Source organism: Rattus norvegicus, chromosome 13, assembly GCF_021556685.1.
Source record: "Rattus norvegicus strain SHRSP/BbbUtx chromosome 13, alternate assembly SHRSP_T2T, whole genome shotgun sequence".
Lineage (NCBI taxonomy): Eukaryota > Metazoa > Chordata > Mammalia > Rodentia > Muridae > Rattus > Rattus norvegicus.
The window spans coordinates 46,082,256-46,097,416 of NC_141546.1; the positions used below are offsets into that span (position 1 = coordinate 46,082,256).

Sequence of the window (15,161 nt, forward strand, 5' to 3'; positions counted from 1 at the left end):
TGTCTTTTCCTCAGTGCCAATTCCACCTCCGGCGCTGGGGCTACAAAATCTCAGAGGAACAGAGCAATAAGGGTCTTACGCATCTCTGTACATCCCATCACTCCTTGGCTGGTGGGCTCGGTGAGCGAGGGCGCAAGGGTTCTGAGCTCTCTCGGGGGTGAGTGAGACAAATACATAGCCCAGATGTCACCTTCAGTCCCGAGAGAGTTTTCCGGGAGAGCTTGTGGTGGGGGAGGGAGGCAGCCCCTAGGCTAAGATCCAGCCCAGCTGGGCAGGTGGTCACAGCTGCAGGGATGTGGAGGGGCGCACGGGGAGCGACACTCACGTCCTCTTGAAGACACCCCCGAGGGCGCTACCCAGCAGGAGGCAGAGCTGCTGCGAGAAGAAGACCCAGGAGATCTGGGGCAGAGAGCTGTGCGTCTGGCAGCGCAGGTCCAGCAGCGTGGGCCCCAGGAAGGCGATGCACAGGCCGAAGCTGAAGAAGACGCTCCAGTAGGTGAGCGTGGGCTGTAGGTTGCGGCGGAGCAGCCCTGACACCCGACCGTCGCAGCCCATGGCTCGGCCGGCAGCTCACAGCGAGCCCTGGGCCGAGTGCGGCGGCCAACCGGAGGCCGGGCGGGGAGGAGAAGAGAGGAGGGGAGTGCCGCGCGGCTGCCCCGCCCTCGGCCAGCGCGGGGACGCCTGGAGGTCCGGGGCGTCGCGGACGCACGTGTCCCGCCGCGGGGACCGCCCCACCTCGCTTCACGTTCCCTGGGGCCCCCGACTGGAACCCATCCAGGAGCGCGACCCGCCAGCTAGTGCCAGAGGCTCCGCGCGCGCCCTACTCCAAGCAGCCTTTCCGCCTGGCGATCTGAATCCTCTTTACTTGGTCCTGGGGGTGCTGCGGGTGGACTTTGAGGGTCTGCCACCGCCGCCCTCTACCCCGAGCATCCTACCCACCACGGGAGTAAGAGCAGTCCTACCTGTTCATGGTTTTCTTGTGGCTTTCGTTTGGAACCTCAAAGGCTTCAGTACATTGTCATTTGGAAAAACAAACACCCCCCAGAAACTTGGACATTCGTTTTACTGCTTTTAGGTTCTGGGATTGCCCCCCAAGGCCTGTAGCATGCAAGGCAACTATCCCCAGCCCTAGAAACTTAGGTCTTCTCCATTCTATGCTTGGGGATGGGAGGCCATCACTCCCACACCTGTCCCACCACAGGTGTGCAAGGCAGTAAGGCCTGGCTCCGATTAGGACTCTTTTTCTCCTTCCCAATGCAGTGAGGGAGGACAGGAACTCCGGGACTCCCAGAGGAATGCTGAGATAATTCTCCAGGCAGAGTTCTCTTCCTACATGAAAAGGCCTTGGCAGGGTGGAGGGGTTGTTCACACTCCAAGACCCTGATGCTGACCCCAGTGGCCTGGGACAGTTGTGTGTGGTCCTGCTCCTGAGGGAGTTAGGATGTGGTGTCCACACCAGAACCTAGAAGCAGGGCAATTAAGGCCGTTCAGTGTCTCCTTTGCCAAGTGTCTTAATAGTGGTGGAGGCTGTGACATCATCACATTTGTATCCAGGGGTACCAGGGCTGAGAGTTCACAGCCCTGTGGCTGTGTAGTGCCATGGCAACTTGTCGTGAAGTGGAGATAGCAGGCACACCACCTCAAAGTGCTACCCCGTACCTGTTCCAGCCTGTCCTGAAATATGCATTAGAAGAAGGCTCTAGTTAGCGTCCCTCTGGCTCATTTACTCTGTGGGGGATGGCATGGACTAATTTAATGGCAGTACGGGCAGGACTTATAGTATGTAGGATAAAGTACAAAGTTATGACCTGAAAAATCTGTGATCATTAGGCACTGCTGTGAAATTCTAGAGAAATGGCAGCTCAGAGATGGGAGGGGTGACCTGGGGCTCAGACCCCTATCCCCTCCCCATTATCCCTGTGATGTGATAGCGTGTTTCTTCTTGACTGACACTTTTATTGATGTAGACTTTGCCATTTGTTTTCATTTCTTAAAACATTTTTTTAGATTTATTTTGTGAATGCTTTGCCCGCCTGGATGTCTGTGCACCATGCGCATGCCTGGAGCCTGTGAAGGGTCAGGAGAGGGTGTCAGATTGCCTGGAACTGGACTTACAAATATTTGTGAGCCACCATGTGGGTGCTGGGAATTGAACCTGTGTCCTCTACAAGAGCAACCAGTGCTCTTAACCGCTGAGCCATCTCTGCAGCTCCTGCTTGTCAGTTCCCAGGGGCCCGCTCCCATTGTGCATCAGCTGTGGGTAGGATGAGTCTTGCACTAAACTGAAATGTTCCTCCTGGTCACTGTTCCCCAGAGCCTCACAGAACAACCCTCCCGTTCTGCACCTGTCAGTCCCTCCCCTCGACACGTGGTCTGCGTGCAAGGACTTCACACATAGGATCTAGACACAGGGATTTTATGTTTCCAGGTAGAGTACCTGGAACCTTCCACGTTTTTCTAGAGGATGCATCCCAGCCACAGTGCCCCCTACTGGCTGGCTTATCAGCCACAATGGCGATGATGAGCCTTGTAGCAGCCCAAGTCTGGTCTGGGGTGTTAGGGATAGTTTATAGTTTGATGTGAATCGTGGTTACTGTTGACTCTCAGAGACTGACATTTCCAATATATTGCTTTTTGTTTGTTTGTTCATTTCACAATTAGAGCTAAATAAAAACCACAATGTTTAAAATGTTTAAAACAAAGACCTAGTAACCTGTAACCTGTACTTTCCTCTTTCCTCCTCTCCACACCTCCACTCCCTTCCCTTTCTCTTCCTTTCTTCTTTCCATTTTTTTGTTTGTTTGTTTGTCTGTCTGTTTCCCCATTTGGCTAAAGACCAAACTCAGTGTGCTCTCTATTCAACACCACATGCATGTTCTGCCACTGAGCTAAACCCCAGCCTTCCCGGAACCCTGCCTTCTCCCTCTCTCCTAACATGGGGAGAGGATTCCGTGGAAATCCCTTAGCAGCAATATGGCCAGATTGCAAAAGCAATCCATCACGCATCTCATAAAGGGAGAGTGGGGACCAGAACACACCTGGTGGTGCTTCTATGTAGGATAACAATTGTCCCCTCATTTGGCCTCGGAGACTGTCTCCAGAACTAGTCACTTCCTGACAATCACTTAAAAGCTCTTAAGATTGTGTAAACATATCCTTTCTTTCCTCCTCTATAGAAAAACAGACACCTAGGTCTCCAAGTGGCATTGGTTGGGTAGGTTAATCACACCTCCTGTGGCTTCACCCACATGGGGGTTCAACCTTTTATCCCATTTTAATGTCCCTTGGTTTATTCGAACAAACTTCCACAGGACAGAGGGAATCTCTCTCCACCCCTCCGCCACCCAGTTAGAAACATCTGTAAAAGTTTACTGGGCTGCACACTTAAGGCATAGGCATTTTATCGTGTGTACGTTGTACTGTAATGAAATAGAGATAGAGGTAAGAAAGCAAGAATGAGGTGAACCCCCCCCTCCCCCGCAGCCCGAGTCCATACTCAACCTCCTCACAGTCGAGGCTGCTGGATGCTGTAATGTGTGGGGCTTTGGGTGGAGACATCGGGTAAGGAGGGGGGCAGCCGAGTGGTAGACTCTGCAAAGGGGATAACTTGAAAAGCCAGAGGGAGCTTCTGCCCCGGAAGATGATCTGGAGCAGGTGATGTGGGGAGCGGATGAATGGAACCTACAAAGGTCCGACTCATCCTCTCTTTATTTAGGGGAGGCCCAGGAACTTTGGCTGGGGAAAACTCAGATCGGTCTGTTATGAACGAGTGCACCAAGATCCATCATACAGATTCCAGGACAAGGGAGTCCCACAGTTGCATGGGAGAGGAGGGCGACTGTCAGGGAGATAATCTTCTCCCGCTCCAGGCTACTGCTACTGGGCTGAACACGATTGGCTGAGCCGTTTGCAGGTATGAAGTTCGTTAGTCGTTTGTGAGATTGTTACAGCTGCTGTATCCAATAAAAGACGTTATAATACTTTCTGAGGTCTTGGCCCAGCTCAAGGCTCTCACTGCCGTGTTATTTTCATAGCCAGTTTAAGAATTCTACTTCCCTAGCTAGGAGGCTACATGCCTACAGTCCCAGCATCTGAGAGGTGGAGGAGGAGTTCCCGGTCACCCCAGCTATAGCAAGAGTTGGCTATGCTATATGAAACTCTGCCTAAAAAAAAAAAGCAATAAATTTCTATGCAGTAGCCTAATGTTTGCCTAGATCAGTAGTTCCTTAAAGTCCCCCCGACTCCATTTTATTTTTCATTTAGCTCTTTGAGACAGGCTTTCTCTGTGCAGTCCTGGCTGTCCTAGAGCTCATTCTGTAGACCAAGCTGGCCTCTAATGCAGAAATCCACCTGCCTTGAGGCCTCTCAGGAGCTAGAATCAAAGACGTGTGCCACCACACCCAGATTAAGGCTCTAATTTTATTTTAAAATCCTTCAAATGCCAGTTTTTATGAGGAAGAGAGGCTCACAAGGCCTTAATGGTTGCTGGAAGAGGAAGAGACATTTTCTACAGTAATGTGGTTTCTGGTAACCCACCCATGTTCCTATAAGTAATACTCATCCTGGGGTCCTATAAGTAACTACTTAAATTCACGGGATTAACATGCAATACACACACTTACAGACACACACATACACACATACATATCATCACAGACATATACACTCACATACATATACACACACTTACACACAGACACATACACTCACAGACACATATATACACACACAAACTCACACATATACACACACAGACATTCACAGACACACACAGACACTCACAGACACTCGCATACACATAGACACTCTCACATACATGCATTTACATACACTCGGAGATATACTCACAGACATAGACACATACACACACGTACACACACTCATAGACACACAATATGAAAGTACACAGAACTGGATAGGAAGAGGAAAGGAGTCTGTGGGAGTGGGAGGAGGATAAGAGGTTAACAAGGAGGCAGAATATGATCAAAGCACATCATGTACAGATATAAAAATGGGACCATGAAACCCATTATTGAATATAGCTAATGTATGATAATACTTTTTTTTCAAAAAGAAGATAATAAATGTTTTAGCCCGTGATGGTTACTTAGAATGTCGACCTGTGCTCTCCTTGTGCATTTAAAATAAAAACAAGCTGGGGTGCTGGAGAGGTGGCTCAGTGGTTGGGATCACTGGCTGTTCTTCCAGAGGACCTAGAGTTTGTTTTTCAGCACCTACTGGCAGCTCACCACCATCGGTGACCATTCTCCCTCTCTTCTGGCCTCAGCAGGCAATGGGCACACAAGCATTGTACAGGTACAAATACAGGCAAAGCATCATCCATCCACATAAAATATAAGTTAACCTGGGTATGGTGGTGCATGCCTGTCAATCGTAGCACTGGGAAGGCAGAGGTATGGGGATCCTGTGAGTTCGAGACCAGTCTGGTCTACAGAGCTAGTTCCAGGAGAGCCAGGGCTGTTTACAGAGAAACCCTGTTTTGAAAAACCAAATAAAAAAAATCTTTTAAAAAAGAAACAGACCGAGGACCTGGAGAGATGGCTCAGTGGGTAGAGGCACTTGCTACCAAGCCTGATGACTGAGTTTGATTTCTGGGACCCATGTGACCACACTCCCCGACACTCTAAAATAAGTACATAAAATACATAAAATGTGAAAATTAAATAGAAATAATCAAATAAAACACCCCACCCCCCAGCTCTACCGAAGCTAGTCTCAGGGTAATTTCAACTTCAGACTCCTTTGGAGACCTTCCCTAAAATATTTTGCCCAACTCCCCCTTCACCCTGCACATCTTCTAAGTCAGCTCTCATCCAGGGCTGGTTCTGCCGCTGCTGGCCTCCACGGGGAACAAGCAGCTTTCAGTTCTTCAGAACTTCGCCCTGAGTTCTTGAGCTCCAGGGCAGTAACTGACATTCCAGGTCCCTGCCCCTACCCTCTGCCTCCCTTCCCAGGATGCCCCGCCTGCCAACGGTGAGGACTGGACAAACACCCGGGAGCTGCTATTTGCACAACTTCTTTACAACTTTGGGTTTTTTATTTCTATACCTTATCTCTCAACTAAAACAAGTTCTCTAAGAACACAGGCTGTCCCGAGTTTCCTTCTTTTTCTGTTTTGTTTAAGATGGGTCTTGGTTACTTTTGACAGACTCAGCTGCTGTGGAACTCATAGCAAGTCTTCTGCCTCAGCATCCCAAGTTTGAGGATTAGAAGCACTTGTTACCACGCTTTTCATTATGTCACGTATTTAAACATATTGATTAGGGGGAGGGCTTGTGCATGCCACTGTGCATGTGCGAAAGTCAGGGGACAACTTACAAGGATCAATTTTCTTCTCCCACCACATGCACTTCAGGGATGGAGTTTAGGTTTTCAGACTTGTCAGCAAGCACCTTTACCTGCTAAGCCACCTCACCAGTTCTGTTGTGTATTTAAATATCCATTCTTAGGGCTAGGTTGAGCAGTGCCCAAAGTGGGTGAGGTCTTGGGTTTCATCTATAGTCTCATCAAAGACTTTGCCTATGATTTTCTTCTTAAAAATTGGATGAGAGTTGGCCCCGTCTCTTACAAGCTGTAAGGAGGAATCTGGAACACCCCTCTCCCAAAATGTGAAAAGCCTGGGAGGAGACAGAACACAGGAATGAAGGGGGTTCTAGCTTAGAGCTCAGCCTGTTCTTTTTCTTTCTTTCTTTTTTGTTTTTTATATTTATATTTTTTATATTTATATTTTTTTATTATATACTCTACACTGTCACTGTCTTCAGACACACCAGAAGAGGGCATCAGATCTCATTACAGATGGTTGTGAGCCACCATGGGTTGCTGGGAATTGAACTCAGGACCTCTGGAAGAGCAGTCCGTGTTCTTAACCTCTGAGTCCTCTCTCTAGCCCCCCTGTTCTTTTTCAAAAGCCATCGATTCTGAGGCTCCTCTGACCTTCCTAGGTCCCTTCATGGGGCTGGTGGTCTAACACTATTCTTGTTTACTGCCATTCTTTGAGGACAAGGACATGGAGTTTGGTCCTTGCTGGGTGCCTGGAGCTCCCAGTTCCTCACCACACTGAAATCCTTGACACGGGGGTGGGAGGGGTCGGTGGGAGAGGGTAAAACTGACTACAGCCTTGCCAAGCTCCTTTATGCCCACCATTGTTTCCAGATCCCCCAGTGTTTAAATCCATAGTCCAGCTTGATTTGGCTACTCTTTCTGTTAGAATTGAAAACCTTCAAAGTAAAGTAATATACAAGGAGGAAACAACTGATGCCCCCCTTCCAGAACTCAAGACCTCTGGAAGAACAATTGATGCTCCTAACCACTGAGCCATCGCTCCAGCCCTTACATTAACTTTTGTTTTGCTTTGCTGGGGATCCATCCCAGGGAACTTCCATCACTCCTGACTGTCACCTCCAGCCCCCAGGGCACAGTTTCATTCTCCACTTATGTATGAAAGCATGGAGTACTTTTGTCTTTCAGTGCACGACCTTTATTTTGACATACATTATGTTTGGCGGGATTACCTAAGCAAGCCTGAAGCCCTGCAGAGTCTCAGGCCTGCCTGAGAAATCTGCAGTTCAAGGTCAGTCAGAACACTCTGCCATTCCTGTGGCCGACCTGGAGCATGAGGTCACCCCTTCAACACCTTAAGTACAGTCATCGCCACAGCCACGTCACTGCCCTCCTGGCAGTAGTGTGCAGCAAGCTTTGGTGGCTGGGGGTAGGGGTGGGGTTGTCACGGGGCGGGTGAAATAGCTTGGTGCCAGGATAGCTGGGCCACCTTCCCACACATGAACTGGATAGAACAGAAGCATGTGTGTGCAGAGAGCCTCCTATACAAAACATCCACGTGACATCCATGTGCCCAGCCTGCCAGCAAAGGGGGAAAGTGTAGTCCCCATAGGTGACAAGGGTGACAGGATGGGTGGGGAGAGGAGAGATGTTTGGGGAAATACCTTATAGAAAAGGAAAACACCCTGGAGGGCCTTTGTACAGGACCTGGCATTTCATTGGTGCTAGATATGTGTGCATTGTTAAAACCAGCAGCAGCCAGCCCAGCTCGGAGAGTCCAAGGGACTTTTGAAATTGTCTCATGTGATCTCCCATTGGAAAGTGGAATTCCACCCGGAGCCCTGCAGTCTCACCCTGAACATGCCCGGGATTGTGGCCAGAGGGGTCTCATCTGCAGGAATGGAGATTCGGTGTCCTAAAATGGGGAGAGTTCCTACAGAGAGAAAATGTCAACAGTATGCAGCATAGGAACCAGTCCCCGTAAATTCTTTTTGGGGGAGGGGATGAAGAAATATTATTTCTTTTGTCATTCATTAGGCAACAGAAATCCTATCTCGGATGTGAGAAGCCAGTTCTTCCAGTTTGTGTTTATCTCACCCCTCCCCGAAATAGGTATGGGAAGATGACCTTGAACTCCTGACCTTCCCGCTTCCACCTCCTGAATGCTAGGATTGCAGGCACTCACCACCAAACCTGGTTTAAACAATGCTGGGGACTGAACCCAAGGCTTTGTGTGCGCTAGGCTAGCACTTTGCCATGAGGACTACATTCCCAGCAATCTCCAGCAATCCCCAGTGAATTCAACACTACACACACAGACCTTCTGGCTTGGCACACCGGAGGCTAGCAAAGCACACTCGAGGTCAAAATATGTCTGAAGAATTTGCTAGAAATGCAGACTCTAAGTCTTGCTGAGAGACACACAGAGTGAGACTCAGTAGCTGTGTCTCAGCCGCCTTCAGAGGCTTGGAGGTGGCTGTGGTTTATAATCAGTGGTTTAGAGCTGTGAGGAGGAAGTTTGCTTCCCACGGACTATTCAACAATGGCCATTACTATTTGAAAACACTGGATGCCCTGTTTCTCAGGTAGTCTTACTTCCTGCAGTCTCTCATTTACAGCATAGTCCCCATGTCATCTGGCCTCCGAGGGGTGCTCTGATGGCCAATGACTTTTAAAACGATGCTCCCAGGGCTCCTAAAAACTGTTGTCTCCTTCGTTCTGGAAATTCTAGTATGAAGGCGGTTTTGTCACTGTTATTTTGTTTGGTTTGTTGGAGCAAGAGGCCCGGATCTCAGAGCTGGGGATATAAGTGTGTGTTCTGATTATACAGTGCCAGGGATGGAACCCAGGGCTTCACGCACACTAGGCCAGTACTGACCAACTGAGTGACATCTCCAGCCCTGGCCAGGCTTTGGTTTTGTTTGTTTGTTTTTGAGATGAGATTTTGTAGTGTAGCCCAGAATGGCCTCCCAAGTTCTGGGATTAGAGGCATATATCACCATTCCTACCTTTATTCTGGAAATCCTGATGTGGCGGTTTGAACACACTTGGCCCAGGGAGTGGCACTATTAGGAGATGTGACCTTGTTGGAGGAAATGTGTCACTGTTGGGGTGGGCTTTGAGAGACCATCCTCCTGGCTGCCTGGAAATCAGTCTTCTCCTTGCTGCCTTCTGAACAAGTGATAGAACCCTTAGCTCTTCCAGTGCCATGCCTTCCTGGACACTGCCATGCTCCCACCTTGATGATAATGGACTGGAACTCTGAACCTGTAAGCCAGCTCCAGTTAAATATTGTCCTTATAAGAGTTGCCTGGGTCATGGTGTCTCTTCACAGCAGTAAAACCCTAACTAGGACACCTGACAAGCTATTATTTCAGGCCTATTCTGTTCCAAACACTTGTTTTGTTTTTCGTTTTGTTTTTCTTTTTTTTTTTTTAAGATTTATTCATTTATTATATATAAGTACACTGTAGCTGTCTTCAGACACACCAGAAGAGGGCATTGGATCTCTTTACAGATGGTTGTGAGCCACCATGTGGTTGCTGGGATTTGAACTCAGGACCTCTGGAAGAGCAGTCAGTGCTCTTAACCGCTGAGCCATCTCTCCAGCCCCTCGTTTTGTTTTTCAAGACAGGTTTTCTCTTGAACTGTCCTAGAACTCATTCTGAAGACTAGGCTGGCCCCAAACTCACAGAGACACACCTGCTTCTGCCTCCGATGTGCTGGGATTAAAGGTGCATGCGGCCATTACCCAGTGAACCCAAGGTCTCGTGTGTGCTTAGCAAGCTCTCTTCCACAGAGTTACACACCCAAGCTTATTTATTTTTTAAAGGAAGTTATATTCTAATGTACAAGTATTAAAAGAAATGACATGGTGAATTTTGACATGCATACACATCCCCTTGACCTCTGGTCTGATCAAGGTCTAGAGTATTTCCAGCGTCCACCCAAGGAGTTCCGGAAGACCTATTCAATGATGTCTGTGAGAGAGTGTCTGGTTCCTTTTCATTGCCAGGCAACACAGCCTGTCCTGTGCACCCACCATGTAGAGCAAATCTCTGAGAGTTCACAGGGCCAGCCTCGTCTTCAGAATGAGGTTTCCCCCACCCTGTTTCTGATGGACATTCAGACTATTTCCAAATAGAATCTACAACAAATAAGGTTCTTCTGAACACCCATACTTTGTTTTCTGGTGGATGGTGGCTCTCACTTTTTGGGTATATGCCCAGAAATGGACTTGCTAGGTCACAATATTAGACCTATGCAGATGCCACCGTGCCTTTTCACAGTGGCTGTACTAGTGTGAAGATTGTCATGGCTTACTAATGTTCCCACAGCCTTCTCTACATTTGTCACTTAGGGTCACGTTAATGTTAACTATCCTGTTGGGGAACCCTGGTATCTCAGGGCTTTCAGTGTTCATTTCCCTTGTGTTCTGTATGACTCAGTACCTTCTATGCTTGTTGGCTATTTACACAGCTCTCATGCGATGCTCCCCAATGATTTCTCCCTACTTTTTCTCGGCATGTGAACAACTTCAGCTTCTGCATAACTGTCACATCCATGTTTATGCTGTGATATTTCTACACACACATACTGAGCTCCGTGTTTTTGTCCGCTTGTCATGAACTAGGATCATCTGGGAAGAGGGAGCCTCAGCCGAGAAGATCGGACCGGTCTTCAGGCAAGTCTGTGAGACATTTTCTTGACTGATGAATGATGTGAGGGGGACAGTCTAGAGATGATGCTACCCCTGGGCAGATGGTCCCAGGTCGGATGTAAAAGCAAGCAGAAGGCTGTGCACAGGGATGCTTATCTTTAATCCCAGCATTTAGGATGCAGCAGCATCTAGAGGTGAGTTTGAGGCCAGCCCAGGCCAGGCCAGCCAAGCAAGCTGAGAAAGCCCAAAGCAGTGCTCTACACGGCTCTGCCTCAGTTCCTACTTCATTCTCGTGTGTTGACCTCCCGTCCTAGCTGTCCCTCACAAGGGACTATAAACTCTCTATTTTCTTCTTTCTTTTTGTTTGTTCTTTTTTAAAACATCTCTGAGCTTGTTTAAATCTATTACAAGTATTATACTACGTTGAATTCAAACTTCCCTTCGGCACATAAGTCCAGGGCATCAGTGCCCTTACCACGTGAGCTATCTTGCTGGCCCAACTCTGTATTTTTTTTTTACATGAACTTTTGTTTTAGATTTATTTATTTATTTATTTATTTATTTAATGTATGTGAGTACACTGTTTCTTTCTTTTTTAATTGGGTATTTCTTATTTACATTTCAAATGTTATTCCCTTTCCTGGTTTCCTGTCCATAAGCCCCCTAACCCCTCCCCTTCTCCTTCTATAAGGGTGCTTCCCTCCCCATTCGCCCCCCTTAGCCCCCCACATTCCCCTACACTGGGGGTCCAACCTTGGCAGAATTGGTGCCCAACAAGGCCATCCTCGGCTACATATGCAGCTGGAGCCATGGGTCTGTCCATGTGTACTCTTTGGGTAGTGGTTTAGTCCCTGGGAGCTCTGGTTGGTTGGCATTATTGTTCTTATGGGGTTGCAAGCCCCTGCAACTCTTTCAATCCTTTCTCAAATTCCCCCAAAGGGGGTCCCATTCTCAGTTCAGTGGTTTGCTGCTAGCATTCACTTCTGTATTTGACATGTTCTGGCTGTGTCTGTCAGGAGAGATCTATATCCGGTTCCTGTCAGCATGCACTTCTTAGCTTCATCCATCTTATCTAGTTTTGGTGGCTGTGTTTATATGGGCTACATGTGGGGCAGGCTCTGACTGGCCGTTCCTTCAGTCTCTGCTCTAAACTTCACCTCCATATCCCCTTCTATGGATATTTTTGTTCCCCTTTTTAAGAAGGAGTGAAGCATCCGCATTTTGGTCATCCTTCTTCTTGAGTTTCATGTGGTCCATGGATTACATCTTGGGTAATTCGAGCTTTTGGGCTAATATCCACTTAGCAATGAGTGCATATCATATGTTTTTTTTTTTGTTTTTTTTGTTTTTGTTTTTGTTTTTTTTTTTTTGTGATACACTCTCCGTGTCTTCAGACACACCAGAAGAGGCCATCAGATCCTATTACAGATGGTTGTGAGTCACCGTGTGGTGCTGGGAATTGAACTCAAGACCTCTGGAAGAACAATTGATGCTCCTAACCACTGAGCCATCGCTCCAGCCCTTACATTAACTTTTGTTTTGCTTTGCTGGGGATCCATCCCAGGGAACTTCCATCACTCCTGACTGTCACCTCCAGCCCCCAGGGCACAGTTTCATTCTCCACTTATGTATGAAAGCATGGAGTACTTTTGTCTTTCAGTGCACGACCTTTATTTTGACATACATTATCTCATCCATCTCTGTAGTGTTGGCCAGCCAGCCTGGAACTTTCTTTTTTTTTTTTTTAAGATTTATTTATTTCATGTATGTGGGTTCATTGTCATTGTCTTCAGACACACCAGAAGAGGGCATCGGATCTCTTTACAGATGGTTGTGAGCCACCATGTGGTTGCTGGGAATTGAACTCGGGACCTCTGGAAGAACAGTCAGTGCTCTTAACCACTGAGCCATCTCTCCAGCCCCGGAACTTTCTATTAAGTAATTCATAGACACCTAAATTTGAGGTAACCCTTTTGTCTCCGCCTCCCAAGGGCCAGGATTATAAGAGTATGCATGCTACCCCACTCCACTTACCCATCTGTTTTTATGTCAAGGTCACAATGTTTGGGTTCTTGTAAATGTTGTAATTTGTTTTGTGACACTTGGTGTTTGAAAGATAGATAGTCTTGTTTTATAGCCTCAAACTAACCATCCTTCTATTTCAGCTTCTAAATGCTCGTGTTAAAGGTATGTCCTTAGTTGTATGACTTGAAATCAGGCTTGTGACTCCCTCCCCTTTACTCTCTTTGCTAAGGTTTGATTAACATTGGTGGTGGGAGGGGGTGCCTTTGTGGTGTCATATGAAGTTTAGGAGTTTCTTTTTTCACTATTATAAGAAGAATGTCATTGGTACTTTTATAGAAATTACATTTGCTTTTTTTTTTTTTTTAAACAAACCATTTAAAAAAACAGGGTTTTACTATGTAGCCCTGGGTAGCTTTGAACTCAAGAGCCTCCTGTCTTATCCAAGTACTCAGACTATAGTGTGCAGTGCTCTTCTTGGGATTTTTACATCATTTTTAAATTAGACCATCTATGTCGTTTGTAGTTTTGTTGCTGGGATAAACATCTGAGAGAAACAGTCTCAAGGAGGAAACGTTTTTCTTGGTTCATGGTTTTGGAGGTTTCTGTGATCTGCTGGCTCACGGTTTGGATGTGTCTTCTGTCTACCTGTCTGTGGTTAGCTGGATATTGTGCTTTAAGCCTCTGGTATAGCTGAGCATCGTGGCTGAAGGTTGTGCAGAAGCAAAGTTGTTCACCTCCTCGGAGCAGGAAGAGACTGGAAACAGTACGTCTGTCCAGGGCGCATCCTCGGTGACCAACTGTCCACATTTCCAACACCTGCTACCTGTCTGCTCCAATCTTGAGTCCACCAACTGATTAATACCTTGATAAACGCACAGCCCTCGTGATCCAACCACTTCCCTAAGCCCCACCTCTGAACACTGCCTTTAATACCTGAACCTTCAGGAAACACATCTTAACAATACCCGTCTCTTGGATATCCACTTAGGATTTAGTTTTCGATACATTCTTGCGCTGAGCTCAGTTTCATTTCTGTTACTGTGATACTATGAGAAAAGGCAACTCCGGCAAGAAGGGGTATAATTGGCTTCTAAGTCCTTGAGTGTGGAGAAGTCAAAGCAGGAACCTAACTTGCACCCTGACAGTCAAGAACAGAGAGAACTAGAGCTGTGAATGTTGCTTGCTCCCTTGCTGTTAGCTGCCTTCTCCTCCTTGTTGTTCAGAAACTCCTGCCTAGGAAATGGCGCTGCCCACAGTGGGCTGGACCTTCCCATATTGATTAATGATCAAGACCGGTCTCTGAAGGTGTGCCCACAGGCCAACTGATCAAGATATTGCCTCATTAAGGACCTTGCCAGGTGGTGAAATTGACAGTTAAAACTCACCAGGACACATGTTACAGCTATCTTCTTGTCTGCACAAATGTTATCTCTACTCCTCAGTGATTCTGTGAGGTAGCAGATATTATCACTGTCATGGACAAGGAAAGTAAAGCTCGGAAAGGCTAGGTGCCTTGCTCACAGTCATGTAGCCAGATAGCACTCAATGACATGTGTATCCAGTCCAGATCTACCTCCAAATCTAGAGCCTTCCCAGGAGCCTGTCTGCCTGGATTTACAAACCTGCTGTGAGTGATAGTCACCATGGAATTGAGCCTTCTTTCCTTGTCTATTAGAGACCATGTTTTCAGTCCAAGTGCAGGACTTGGCCCCTGTAGAGTAATGAATGAGATGGGCCTGGGTTTGGGTGGACAAACACTTTCTGTGCAAACACAGAGCTTTCGCTTTGGCGTCAGGAGCCTAATTGCTCTGCCATGACTGTCAATGTGGGATGAAATGAGTATGTGCAAGGCTTCTCCAGCTGCTGTTCTTAACACCTTGCCCGGCTCCAGCTTTGTCTAGCTTAGGGTTCCTTTCCAGTCAGCAGTCGGTGGATTCTAGTTCAGCTATATAGCCTCCCTTGCAGCTAGATATGATTGCTACTCATCCAAATTGTGAGGAAATACTGAGTAGAGCACACCATTCTCTGTTCTCCTCTCTGCCTTTGGTCCTTGTCTTAGTTAGGGTTTCCATGGCTTTGAAGACACCATGACCAAGGCAACTCTGATAAAGGACATTTGATTGGGGCTAGCTTACTCTCTCAGAGGTTCAGTCCATTATCAGCAAGGCAGGAA

The 15,161-nt window shown here is 47.4% G+C and overlaps 1 protein-coding gene across 10 annotated transcripts in view; it reads right to left on the reverse strand.

Moving 5' to 3' along the window:
• The window catches only part of Slc60a1 (solute carrier family 60 member 1), a 45,144-nt gene extending 44,417 nt beyond the window's left edge, over positions 1 to 727 (reverse strand). For 5 of the 10 annotated variants that reach the window (XR_015635316.1, XR_015635315.1, XM_087581354.1 and 2 more), the window contains exon 1: positions 326 to 595. Coding sequence is in view for 7 of the 10 variants with exons in the window: in XM_087581354.1 (XP_087437480.1) it covers positions 326 to 555 (230 nt within the window). In the remaining 3 variants the exon portion in view is untranslated. 10 annotated transcript variants of the gene reach the window in all.
• Between the last annotated feature and the right edge of the window lie 14,434 nt (positions 728 to 15,161).